This window comes from Mytilus galloprovincialis, chromosome 10 (genome assembly GCF_965363235.1).
Source record: "Mytilus galloprovincialis chromosome 10, xbMytGall1.hap1.1, whole genome shotgun sequence".
Lineage (NCBI taxonomy): Eukaryota > Metazoa > Mollusca > Bivalvia > Mytilida > Mytilidae > Mytilus > Mytilus galloprovincialis.
In genome coordinates, this window is record NC_134847.1 from 19,645,970 (window position 1) to 19,658,521 (window position 12,552).

General features: G+C 32.3%; 1 protein-coding gene across 2 annotated transcripts in view; it reads right to left on the reverse strand.

Moving 5' to 3' along the window:
• The window catches only part of LOC143049995 (uncharacterized), a 55,783-nt gene that overhangs the window by 33,385 nt on the left and 9,846 nt on the right, over nt 1–12,552 (reverse strand). For both annotated transcript variants that reach the window (XM_076223785.1, XM_076223784.1), the window contains exons 6-11: nt 12,390–12,528; nt 11,723–11,823; nt 10,840–11,039; nt 9,707–9,821; nt 8,557–8,696; nt 7,554–7,715 (exon numbers count right to left, since the gene is read on the reverse strand). In XM_076223785.1, the coding sequence (XP_076079900.1) occupies nt 7,554–7,715; nt 8,557–8,696; nt 9,707–9,821; nt 10,840–11,039; nt 11,723–11,823; nt 12,390–12,528 (857 nt within the window). The remainder of the gene's footprint in view (nt 1–7,553; nt 7,716–8,556; nt 8,697–9,706; nt 9,822–10,839; nt 11,040–11,722; nt 11,824–12,389; nt 12,529–12,552) is intronic.

Sequence of the window (12,552 nt, forward strand, 5' to 3'; positions counted from 1 at the left end):
GTTATTTAATGATGTATAACCAATGTTCCAAGGCAACAGCCAGAAAATACAGGCAAACTAACACAGTCCAAATGTTCTTATATGCAATCAGAAACAATAACCTTGTGCTTTATGAATCTGACAACAAAAAATACATATGGTATCATGTGACCCTTCCCATGGTTCAATGCAAACTCATCTAACCAAGCTGGTTCTGTTCCAAGATAGCTGGCATTCTTGGTTCTAATGTTAACATCGATTAACAAGCATGTCAACAATTGTCTCTAATTAACAAACCAAACGTTCCAAATCAAAAGATTTTCTGCCCTAATGAAGATGCTCTGTTCCTCTTCACTTTGTATGTCTCTGTTATTCAACTATCTTTATTTATATAATTAATTCTGGGTGTTTTCATGTGAACATTTATGTCTATTGTTTTTATGCCTATACCGATCTTTTCAGTTAGCCGATTTTTACAATTTGTTTATATGTTGTGCTGTCACACCACTATTTCAGGTTAGTAGAGTATCAAGAGCAAAAACATTTCCTTTGTTTTGTTATAAATTAAGGCATAATGATGAGTTTTCTTATTTGATTTTTTTCAAATTTGCAATGTTGGAGCCTTTTATAGCTGGATTTAAGATATAGGTTTATCTCATTGTTGAAGGTTGTATGTTGGCCTATTTTTGCTTACAGCTACTCATTTGAACACTGGTGGTCGTAGTGGTGGATAGATGTTGAGTTAACAATCATATCTGATCTCCTTTATTTATATTTAAAAGAATCTAAACACTACGTCCAAAGTGTAGTTGTTCCAGGAAATGATCACATAGATTGTGAACCAATGCTTTCTAAAGAACTATCAACAAATGTTCATCAATGCATGACACAATTCCTTTGCTCTGTTGGCTTTTAACTGCCTTTTAAATCAATTCTCTCTGATTTTCTATGCATGATACTAACTCGAACTGTCATTTAACAATTGAATGCTATTTTATAAAATTTAATCAATATGAATGCACCTAACATGACATATTTTCCATTAGAAGCGGAAACACCTCTCACTTAACATTGACCTACATTACTTGCTCTCCTATTGCTTAAAACGCAAAGAAACAGTGTACTTATATTTTGAGTACAACCATTTAATAAATAGGAAATCTATACTGTAAACAATACCATACATTAAATCTCTGTTGATATACCAATTACATAACCTGTATCTTTGGTGGCACATGTATAACGCATAAACAACAAACGTTATATCAAATGTCGAATTACATTAACTGTCCCCTTTGAAGAGAAAATTATACTCAAGAATGTAGTTTTCACCTAATGTATAACATTTTTTGTACTTATCAACAACTGCAGCATAATCAGCATTGGTACATGATCACGAGACATATGTACCTGTCCATCAACATTACTTTCAAAAATATATAGGAAGAAAGAAAAAATCACTAAAAATGAATTAATATTGAGGAATAATTATTGGTAGATATGTTGTTTTAAAGAAAATGGAGTAAATATTCCCCTTTCTTATGTGTAATATGTGTTGAAACAAAAGCTTTGGTCAAATTTCTCAATAATTCTTTTAAACAGTATTTAGCTTAAGTACACTTTGGTTGCTACCCCTGATCCAGATATTTTGTGTGTCTATAGATTTAAGATTATCCTTGACATCTTTTTGTTGCACAACATTATGGACAATAGTTAGCGACCAATGATTTCCTGAGGGTTTTTATGTCTGAAAAGTACAAAATTATCCTATTATAACAATACATTAAAAATGTGCTGACTTTGAAGACTAAAACATATTCTTATTGGTTGACTTGTTTCACATAGAAGAAAGGCTTTTGAAATAGAACCATTGAAGACCTAAACTATGGCCATTTCAACATTTTAGATAAAAGTTAATAAATGTTGTTTTATATAGTGTATAAAGTGTTCTCTTTTCATAAAACTATCCCATAAGTCCCTGACAACAATGCCAGACAATCATTTATCTTATATTGTGTTAAAATCTTATTAAAATAAAACAAATATTTCTTTGGCTTTTGCCACTTGTCTGATTGTGTTTTTGTGGTATTGGTTATTAATTATAACAGGAATTTTCTTCTAAAATAGTATTATCATCTTCAAATTGAGTTAAAATTCCATAAAATCAGTTAAAAGTAAATTTAAGAGTGAAGTGGAGGGACATGCAGTGGAATACCAAAATAAGTCCTGCTAACAATGGATACATGAAACAAAAGTACAATATTGGTTGTGGTCCTCTTGAATTCTTGATTTGCAATACATTCACAACTACAAACTGCCCTAGCATTGCACAGATGCCCCTTATCTGACTATAGCTGATAAAAAATCAGCAATAGTTTGGTACATTCTTATTAAGTAAGAACATCTAATGGCAATACACAAAGAATTTTAAGGTGTACTGGTATAATCATCTACTCATATCTCTAGTCTATTTACACATTCTTTATACAAATATGTATATCTGCCTATGTGAAGTGACAACTGTAAAGTCTAACTGGTCCATTGGTTTTCTTCTTAATTTAGAAATACCAGGTATTAGAATATTTATAAATGACTAGAAAATCAACCCAACTTCCTTCCCAACAGGGGCTGGAATCTGTACTTTTCACATATATGTACAAATCAACATCTTCAGGGAGGAATAGTAAGGCAATAAAAGACTTAAAAAGATTTTCTAGCATTGAATATGAAAAATTAGAAAGCTCATTCTGTAATGAATTTAGAGGAACAGGTTTTTCAAAATCATAGCGAGTTATCTAAAAGTTCCTGTTCTTAAAAGTTGTACTTTACTTCACCCAGACAGTTTCTTCCAATTATCTGAAATTTTAATTACTTGCGTTCTCTTTGGTTAAAAAAAGTCATGTAGAATTGCTTTTTTAACATAATAATGCATTAACCATTCCCTTTTCAATGATGTATAACAATTTTTTTCTACATCACTGAAAAAACATCGATAAAATAATCAAGTCTTTACACATAGCCCATCATATCATTCAAATGAAGTAACACATCAATAAAACGTACTGTGCCAAATTTCATACCACTTTCACACATTTATATAATATGAAAGCAACCAATTATAATATACAGACATAAAAGTCTTATTCTAAGGTTTTAGCTGACCTATCTGATAACCTTTATTGTAATCAGTCTGAGTCCAATAAATAAGTATGTTTGGCCAATATTATAAAGTACAAATGTCTTTCCTTATATGAAGTTTGTTATATCATAAAGTACAAATGTCGTTCCTTATATGAAGTTTGTTGATCATCATTTCTTAAAAGAATAACATTCAATAGTCAGACTGACATAGGTTTTCTAAGAAATCAGTTTGTCTAAGAAAAGGCTAACCTGAATGCCTAAGAATTTAGTCTAAGAAAAGGCTACCCTGAATGCCTAAGAATTAAGTCTAAGAAAAGGCTACCCTGAATGTCTAAGAATTAAGTCTAAGAAAAGGCTACCCTGAATGTCTAAGAATTAAGTCTAAGAAAAGGCTACCCTGAATGTCTAAGAATTAAGTCTAAGAAAAGGCTACCCTGAATGTCTAAGAATTAAGTCTAAGAAAAGGCTACCCTGAATGTCTAAGAATTAAGTCTAAGAAATAGCTACCCTGAATGTCTAAGAATTTAGTCTAAGAAAAGGCTACCCTGAATGTCTAAGAATTTGATTGATACTAATTTTATAGACGTAACATCAAATACAACTTAATTGTGTGATTTACCTAAAGAAAATTGAGATGTTCAGATAATGATATAAAGACACAAGCCTTTTTTTTTTTTATAAATTCCTAATTGTTACTTTCTGCTGCATTTGTACACATATTTGAACATTCCAAATATTATTACAAAAATGCAGAACCAGTATTTTGACTTTTAATATGCTTATAAAATTAATGTTAAGGTTTATAAGCTGTCTCCTTTTCATATTGTTTAATATTGATTTTTTTTTAGTCACTTTGAAGTTAGCAGAGTCTTGAAATTATCAACATTCACACTATGTCATTTTGATTTTTTTGTTTATTTTAAATTTAAACAGATTTCACTAACACATCCCTTCTAATTAACAAATGTGCTTTGGGCAGTGAAAAGTAAAATCACAAAAATACTGAACTCAAAGGAAAATTCAATCAGAAAGTCCCTAATCACATGGCAAGATCAAATGACAAAACACATCAAACGAATGGACAACAACTGTCATATTCCTGACTTAGTACAGGCATTTTCAAATGAGGAAAATGGAATTGAAACCCACTTGTAGAAATAATGTTAATGCAACTTTAAGTTAACAATAGGGAAATCCCTTAGTTAGAACTTGTTTTACATGCATTATTCAGAATTAAGGAACAACTTCAAATCCTACAATTTCAAGAAAAGTCAACAGCACTTTATCATATACCATATTCTAAGTATGTATAAGTAACATTACTAAATTGAACTAAATACAAAAATATATGGTATTGACTAATTGTGCTATAAAGAGCCCCAAAAATTACAAGTATAAAACCATTCAAACAGGAAAACCAACAGGCTAATCTATTAAAATAAATGGTTAATGTGTCCAATGGACACAGATGAGGCCCCCGCTTGCATATCATTTAAAGTAAAATAAGGGACATAACTGAAGAACAGTTAAAGTGATGCTACCCAAATTTGAACTTGATCTAAGTATTGTGTATAAGTCTCATAACATTTGGTTGAGGCTATTTTTCATTTGTAAATAGGTTTTACTCTAGAACAGTAAAAGTAAAACCACGGCTTCCAAAACGGTCATATATTCCGGACATTTGATTAATGTCCGGTAAAAGTCCGGCTGGGCAAAGCATGAAACGGTCATATACATTTTAGTTTTCAAGGCTTTTTCGGTCATTTTAACATAAGTCACGATCTTTTTGACCCAACCTTTTGCCTTTAACATCTACACATTTCCGGTCATAAAAGTGACATGATGATTAATTACTATCAAAACAACCCCTACTTCAATACTTTCTAATTTTAATCAAGGCTAATTAGTTGTTGGACAGGTGATATCTACCTGTTCAGTTGACAGGTAAACTATGTTCAGTACCGGACATCGTGTAAATTAATCGGTCTTTTCACAATTATTTTCTTACAATGTAATTTCAGCGGTTTGTAGCTCATTGATTTAGTCCAAAAGATTAAAATTATAAGAAATTAGTTTATCTACATGATTTGATAAAAAATTTTAAAAGGTTTAAATGAAAAATCGTCAGAACTACGTCGAATGAACTAGAACACGTGTGCGCATGTGCAAAGGTGGGAAATTTAATTATGCATCCTTTATTTCTTCAAAATGCTAAAATTATCATTGATACCTGTATCTTAACGTTCATTTCAAGCATTTTGTTGAAGAAATAACGTGGAAAGAGCTTCTGTATTCTTCTTCACTCAGTCATGCTTTGCAAACATACACGGATTTTACGTATCCGTTTACGGTCCATGTTTTACCATTGTCAAGTCAACATCCGGTTTTAGAAAAACGTGATTTTCAAAACGAAAATGAAGTTTTTGACATGTCATTTTGCACAAATAAAGAGTCTATGGCAGATATGAGCACGCTGATGTGCACACTTTGAATGATGCACTGCCAATTTAAGTTTACATCCAAACATCCAAAACAAAGTAAAGTTTAAAATCGTTTTTTAATCTAATGTCATTATCATTGGAATGGCCATCTGATTACCATAATTGCCTTTTGTGACTTAGTCTTAAGGGATTAAAATCGGGATCAGATATAAAATGTCCGGCTGGCTCAAATGTTTTTTGGAAGACCTGAGTAAAACCACCAGAATTCAAATCTGATCTGTAATTTATGGTAAAAAGCATTGTGTATAAGTTTCATAACATCTGGTTGAAGCAAACTAAAGTTAGAGAACAAAAAAGAAAAATTCATCAATTTTAACTGGGTCAGAAAATTGATTTTTTTTAAGAACTGCAAAAAGTGTAAAGCAACCTCATAGTAACAGGAATATAATTGAACACTCACAGGCAAGTCACAGTAAAAGGGAGACAAATCAACCTTTATCTATTGTTATGAGTTTGTTTATTCTACATTGCCTGAGGTTTAGTTGGAGAGTTGAGATCTCATAAAACATCTTTAACCAGCCCACATTTTTTTGCCTGTTGTGCCTAGTCAGGAGCCTTTGGTACTTTGGTATTTTTTTTAATTTGAGTTCACTTATATGATTTGGAGTTTAGTGTGACGTCAATTTTCACTGAACTAGTACACAATATTATTTAAGGGCCAGCTATAGGATTTTCTCGCTGCCTTGAAGACCCATTGGTGGCCCTCAGCTGTTTACTCTTTTGTTGGGTTGTTGTCTCATTGAAGTATTCCTCATTTCCATTCTCAATTTTATAACTATTCAGTAAATAATGATGTGTCAATGATGATGCAAGTAAAAACAAAACATCATTGAATAAACACTTTACATTCCGTTCAAACTGACCTAATCACAAACTTTTAACATCTGTAGACGATATAACAAGCCTAACCTGGCATTCCTGCTACCTTAACATTAGCAGGGTAAAGATAAGAAGTCTTAGTTACTTCACAGTTGTGTGGCAAAAAAAAGATCTACAAAGTTGAATCTTTTCATTGTCTGGTAGTATATATATATAACCAAATAATTCACTTGTTTACAGGGGACAGGATGTCTATATAATTAGGCAAGAGTTGTTTACAGGAAACTGAAAATGTGGGAGTGTCCCATGTGTGTTGCCTTCCAAATAAAAAAAAGCTGAACTGAATAATTTAGTCTTTTTGTAAGGGACTCACTCAAACCTAAAAATAATCAAAGTGCTTGTAAGCACATAGGGTAAAGATTGCATTAATTTATCAGTTGAAAGTAAAATTAAATATTGCATTGTCAATAAAGCATTGGTAGTAGTTGATTAAACTACAATTCTGGACCATGGGAGATAACTCCAATTTTTTAGGATGACTTTAACAATGACATCATTTATATTTTTGAACAGATATTAGATTCCTGCACCTTGTAGTTATGTAATTTTCTTGACAGGTGTAACATCATTTTGTGCCTTGAATGTCTGAGCATATATTACATTGATAAATTTTTGGAAATTTTCATGGATAGGATGTATAGAATATTATGATCAATGCACTATATTTTGTGTATCAAAAAGGTAGTGATAAGCCTTAGAAGATTTAGATATCAAGTCAGTAACATAGGATTTTGATCGCATTTCATGCAATCTTTACCCAAAAATTGCATTACAGATGTGATCCCTATATGTAGCTGTAGGCTGTCAGGTAACTCAATCATGCAGCAGTATATGATGATAGATAACTTACATGTATACAGGAGACTGGTAGATCTATATAATTCATAGTTCATGAAAATATTTTATAGATTACTTACATGTATACAGGAGACTGGCAGATCTATATAATTCAGAAGTTCATAGTGATATTTAACAGATAACTTATATGTATACAGGAGACTGGTAGATCTATATAATTCAGAAGTTTGTGGTGATATTTAACAGATAACTTACATGTATACAGGAGACTGGTAGATCTATATAATTCAGAAGTTCATGGTGATATTTAACAGATTTGCAGGAGCTGAAGAAAACCATCACCTTCTTCTTTCTATTCTTTTTAAGGAATGTAAATAGTAAGAGAAATCTTTTGTCTGACGGACACACTATATAGCCCTGAAAATAGATCAAAGTACCATCAGTATCCAGTACTAATAAAACTGGGTCAGTTTTAATGTTTTGACTTCAATATTTATTTCCATACAATTAATTTATGTTTCAGTTTTAGAATGAAACATTTCTAATTTCATAATATTAGAAGGTATTGCACATTAGCTAGATATCTTATGAATAAAGAGTTTATAAAGAGAAATGATACATTTTGGTAGCAATATTCAAAAAGATGGATAATCCAAAAGGGATATTTTAGAGTAACTGTTGTCAATCTTCAGATTGTTCAAGCCTCACTCTGGAATTCAATTTTGAATTATCAAATGCATATTTTTTAAAGTCTTGAACTAGACAATGCTACTGAATAATGTGTTTCATACATTGCTGTTGCAAGACTGAGATTTAAACGGGAATTGACTACATGCAATGTTTTTACTGGAATGCTTTGGTCCCTGGTACACAAAATACAAGGTTCATGTTTTAGTCTTAACAAACTCAAAGTCGGAAGGAATGTGTGATGTCAGGAATTTGATTGATTGGATTAAGTTCTAGTTCAAAATTTCGCCTGTCTGTTAATCACTATCAGCAACTAAAGATAAGTTTATGGAAATATCACAAATATAGATAACATTAGATTTAGATTTTTGGTGTTCTTACGCCACTTTTAAGCACCGCATATGGGCTTTTTCTTGGTGGAGGAGGCCAGAGTGCCTGGAGCAGACCACCAACCATCAATAGGAAAACTGACAATCCTAGTCAATTAAACTTGGAGTCGAGTGCATCTGCACAAGCGGGGTTCGAACTCACAACCTCAGTGTTGACTGGCTAGTGATTATAAATAACCAACCTGCTCTAATCCTTCAACAGTAGCCTTCTCCCTCTTGTCATCTACTCCTACATATAATGGTTCCTTCTTTAAGGATATACGAGCCAAATCTTCTATCTTCCTGGTCTGTGTGGCAGAGAATAACATTGTTTGTCTTCTCTCTGAAAAATAATTAACAGGCAAACTGATAATAGAGAATTTACACAGAGAATAACACTGTCTGTCTTCTCTCTGAAAAACAATTCACAAGCAAACTGATTATACAGAATTTACATTGTGTCAAATTCTATTAATAGTTTAAGAGCAGAATATGGCTACTCAAAACTACTGTGAGAAACGATGATAGTCCGTTGGAAGGGGACGATAAATGGCTGACCCGTATTAAGAGAGAGCCATCTCTTGCACATAAAAAACACCCTTGTAGTTTTCCAAAAAGAGTAGGCTAGTGCCGCTACAAGGCACCATTTGCTGGAAAGGTTGTAATTACTTGTTTCCCAACCCACTATAAACAAATATGTTTAAACTAAAACTACTTTATACTGCAAATTCAGAAATTATTGCGAGGTTTTTATTAATGCAAATAATGTGACTGAGTGATTATCGCAATAATAAGAACTCGCATTCTTATATCTGATACATATATCTGTCGCTGATTTTCCTGTCATTGAAATAATCTTTCATATTTGTCAATTTTACAAAAATTACAATAATAAATGTACGCAATAATTTCTGAATTTACAGTAGTTGGAGTTAGTTGAAAGAGTAGTCTTCTGGCAATCTGATGTGGTATAGTAGGATGTAAGCCACATGTTTGGTGAGAATCACACTCTGTGTAAGCTTCAGAAACCCAAAAGCAACTGTCCATGAGGGGTCAATAAACACAATATCATTATATCAGTAGCTGCTTATGGACTTGGTCAAACAAATTCAAAACAAAACTTTATCAATTCTTCATTAGCATTTTCAGGAATCATTTTGAGACTTTTGATTTTTTTCTTTCTGTTGGTGCCTCACTAACATGTCTAAACACACATATAAATTTGTTTCATAGCATTCACTTTTTTGTTTTTGTTTCTAAGCATATAAGAAATGCAAGGATGAGTTTTCCACAAATCTAAGTTGAATCCATACTTTTTTGAAATACTACTCATGATATGCTTTTTAGACTTACTTGGTAATAATTTGATAATCTGCTTCATTTCTTCCTCAAAACCTATATCTAAAATCCTGTCTGCTTCATCAATGATTAAACATTGTAGATTCTTGTACATGAAATTTGCTGTATTCTGAAGTAAAACAATTGATTTTTATAATAGAGTTGTTTATATATAGACAAACAGAAAGCTTACTGTTTTAGATCTAGTAATAAAATATACATAATATAGTTATATCAGATTTGAAAACCTTCTCAACTGATTTTTATAGTTAGTTTCCTTTTTTGTACTGTTATATTAATGCACCACAGGTTAGGCCCAACCCTCCCCAACATACATTTTGTATGTGCCTGTCCCTAGTCAGGAACCAGTAATTCAGTGGTTGTCGTCTGTTGATGTATATCATATTGTATTTTGTTCATTGTTTTTTACATGATTCAGGCCAATGGTTTTCTCACTTGAATTGTTTTACGTTTGTTATATAAGGGCCTTTAAAAGCTGACAATGCAGTATGGATATAGCTCATTGTTGAAGACTGTATGGTGACCTACAGTTGTCAACTCCTTTGTCATTTGGTGTCTGGTGGAGAGTTTCTCATTAGCAATTATACAACATCTTTTAATTCTAATTTGAATAGTTCATTCTGCAACAGTTTTCTAGCTAGAAAGTTTGAACAGGGCGCAGCACCCACCCTTTTTTATTGACGCTTTTTGCCATTTTCTGTCGTTTCTCGATTCTCGTACTGCAGCCCTATGTAACCTTGTCCTTAAGTTGTGACAGAGTGAGTACTGCAACCATATGAAATCCTAAATGTTAAACAGTGGAGATTGTGCAAAAAGTATTGAATTTATTACTCAATTTGATTATAGTATAGTGCCTGAGTTACAAGTATATGCTAATGTTATTTAGGCTTAAACAATTAATCTTTTTTCAGTGACATTAACACGTCAAATTGCCCTTTTTCCAATGACATATACATGTTAAATTGCCCTTTTTCTGACTAGCACCCTGCCCTTTTCATATCCTTGCTAAAACACTGTACAATTTCTGAAAAAATGGAAACAAAATCAAATTTCTCATGGTTTCAATGGTTGATTAACTTGATCCAAATTGTAATGTATAAAGAGATAAGTATCTTTAGTAAACTCGCCTGCAAGTGATCTAGTAGTCTGCCTGGTGTTGCAACTAGAAAATTGACTCCTTTGGCAAGCTTCTTTGCCTCATCTTGTCGACTTGTTCCACCCATAATCAATCCAAATGTGTGACAATGATACTTTAACAGCTCTTTCAGTACTCCAAATGTCTGCATGGAGAGTTCTCGAGTAGGGGAGATAACTATACAACCAGTTCCTGTTCACAAAATAGAACAACTAAATGTTTATCATTCAATTTATTTTCCTATTTCTCAATCAAAACTTCAATCATGTACAATGTAAGAAACTTTTTGAGATACCTCTAGGGTTATTACTATTTCGAGAAAGATGTATGTGGTGTCCTACCTTTGATTTAGTTTTTATTGTGAAGTTGTAGTGATTGACATGATGATATTGTAGGGAGAAAATTAAATGTTATTTTAGGTCCTGATATAGCATATTTTTACAAAGTATTGAATTAGAACTGTCTAAACTATTCATAAAGTATCATGTCATGTAACGATGATTTATTATACTTACAAAATGCGGACTAAAATTAGAAAGGGAGAAAATATCTGCCATTTCACTGGCAACTTAAATGATGAACGAGTTGCATGATTGAAAAGATCAGGAGAACTCTAGCCAGACAACATATTTCAATACAGTGTAGGCAAACTGTTCACTAGATTTTAAAACTTCTTACTATGAATATCCTTATTTCAAAATTCTTTTCACCTCCTAAACTTAGCGATATATAGATTAATTTACAGTTTAAGACTTTTATAAGAGGCATCATTATTGTAATAAAACATTACTTTCTTGGGAAAGCAGTGGTTTTTTTCTGTCAATCAGCATCAATATTCAAATTACTTATATTTGCCTACTAATTACAATATTTACCATTTCTTGGCATAAATTTCAACTTGTACATGAGTTCTACAGCAGGAATTAAGAAGGCTAATGTTTTACCACTTCCTGTTCGGGCAGCACCCATTAGATCCCTAGAAGTAAACAACAAATATAGTACTTGAAAAATACAGTTTTCTGTAAGATTTATAATAAATTTAAAATTTCCAGAACAACCAACAGATATTATGTGAAGGTAGATGTTTTTTTTTATTTCGACTACTATTGGTAGTTATTAAAAAACACCCATGAACCTATCATGCAACAATAAAGGAAAAGGCATGATGATTTCGAAATTGTTCCCATGCTTCTTTCTAACCTTTAATGAACTTATAAATAAATTGAGTTGACCCAAAGTTCTTTCCTATTCTTGAGAATTTGACCTTCTCCCTTGCAAAAGATAAGGAATGGAGATGACCTGAATTTTTTTACATGTTTGTTAACAAATCTCCCTTGTAACAGATGAGGAATGGAGATAACCTCATAGGCAGATCCAGGAGGCCCTGGCCCCTCCTTTCTTGGGAAAAATTTGGTTGATTATATAGGGAATCACTGAAGCATGACTGGCACAGCCCCCCTTAGATCAGTCAGCGGGACCCCCTTATGAAAAGTTCTGGATCCGCCAGTGAACCTAATTTGTTTTACATGTGTGTTAACTAACCTCCCTTGTAACAGATGAGGAATGGAGTTAGCCTGAATTTCTGTCATGTTTGAAAACCCCATATCCTCTACTCCTTTCTGTGTCAAATCACAGACCTCTAATGATGAAAACAAGGACTCTGTCAATATATTCTTAGAACCTGCAATAAAACAATATCATAATA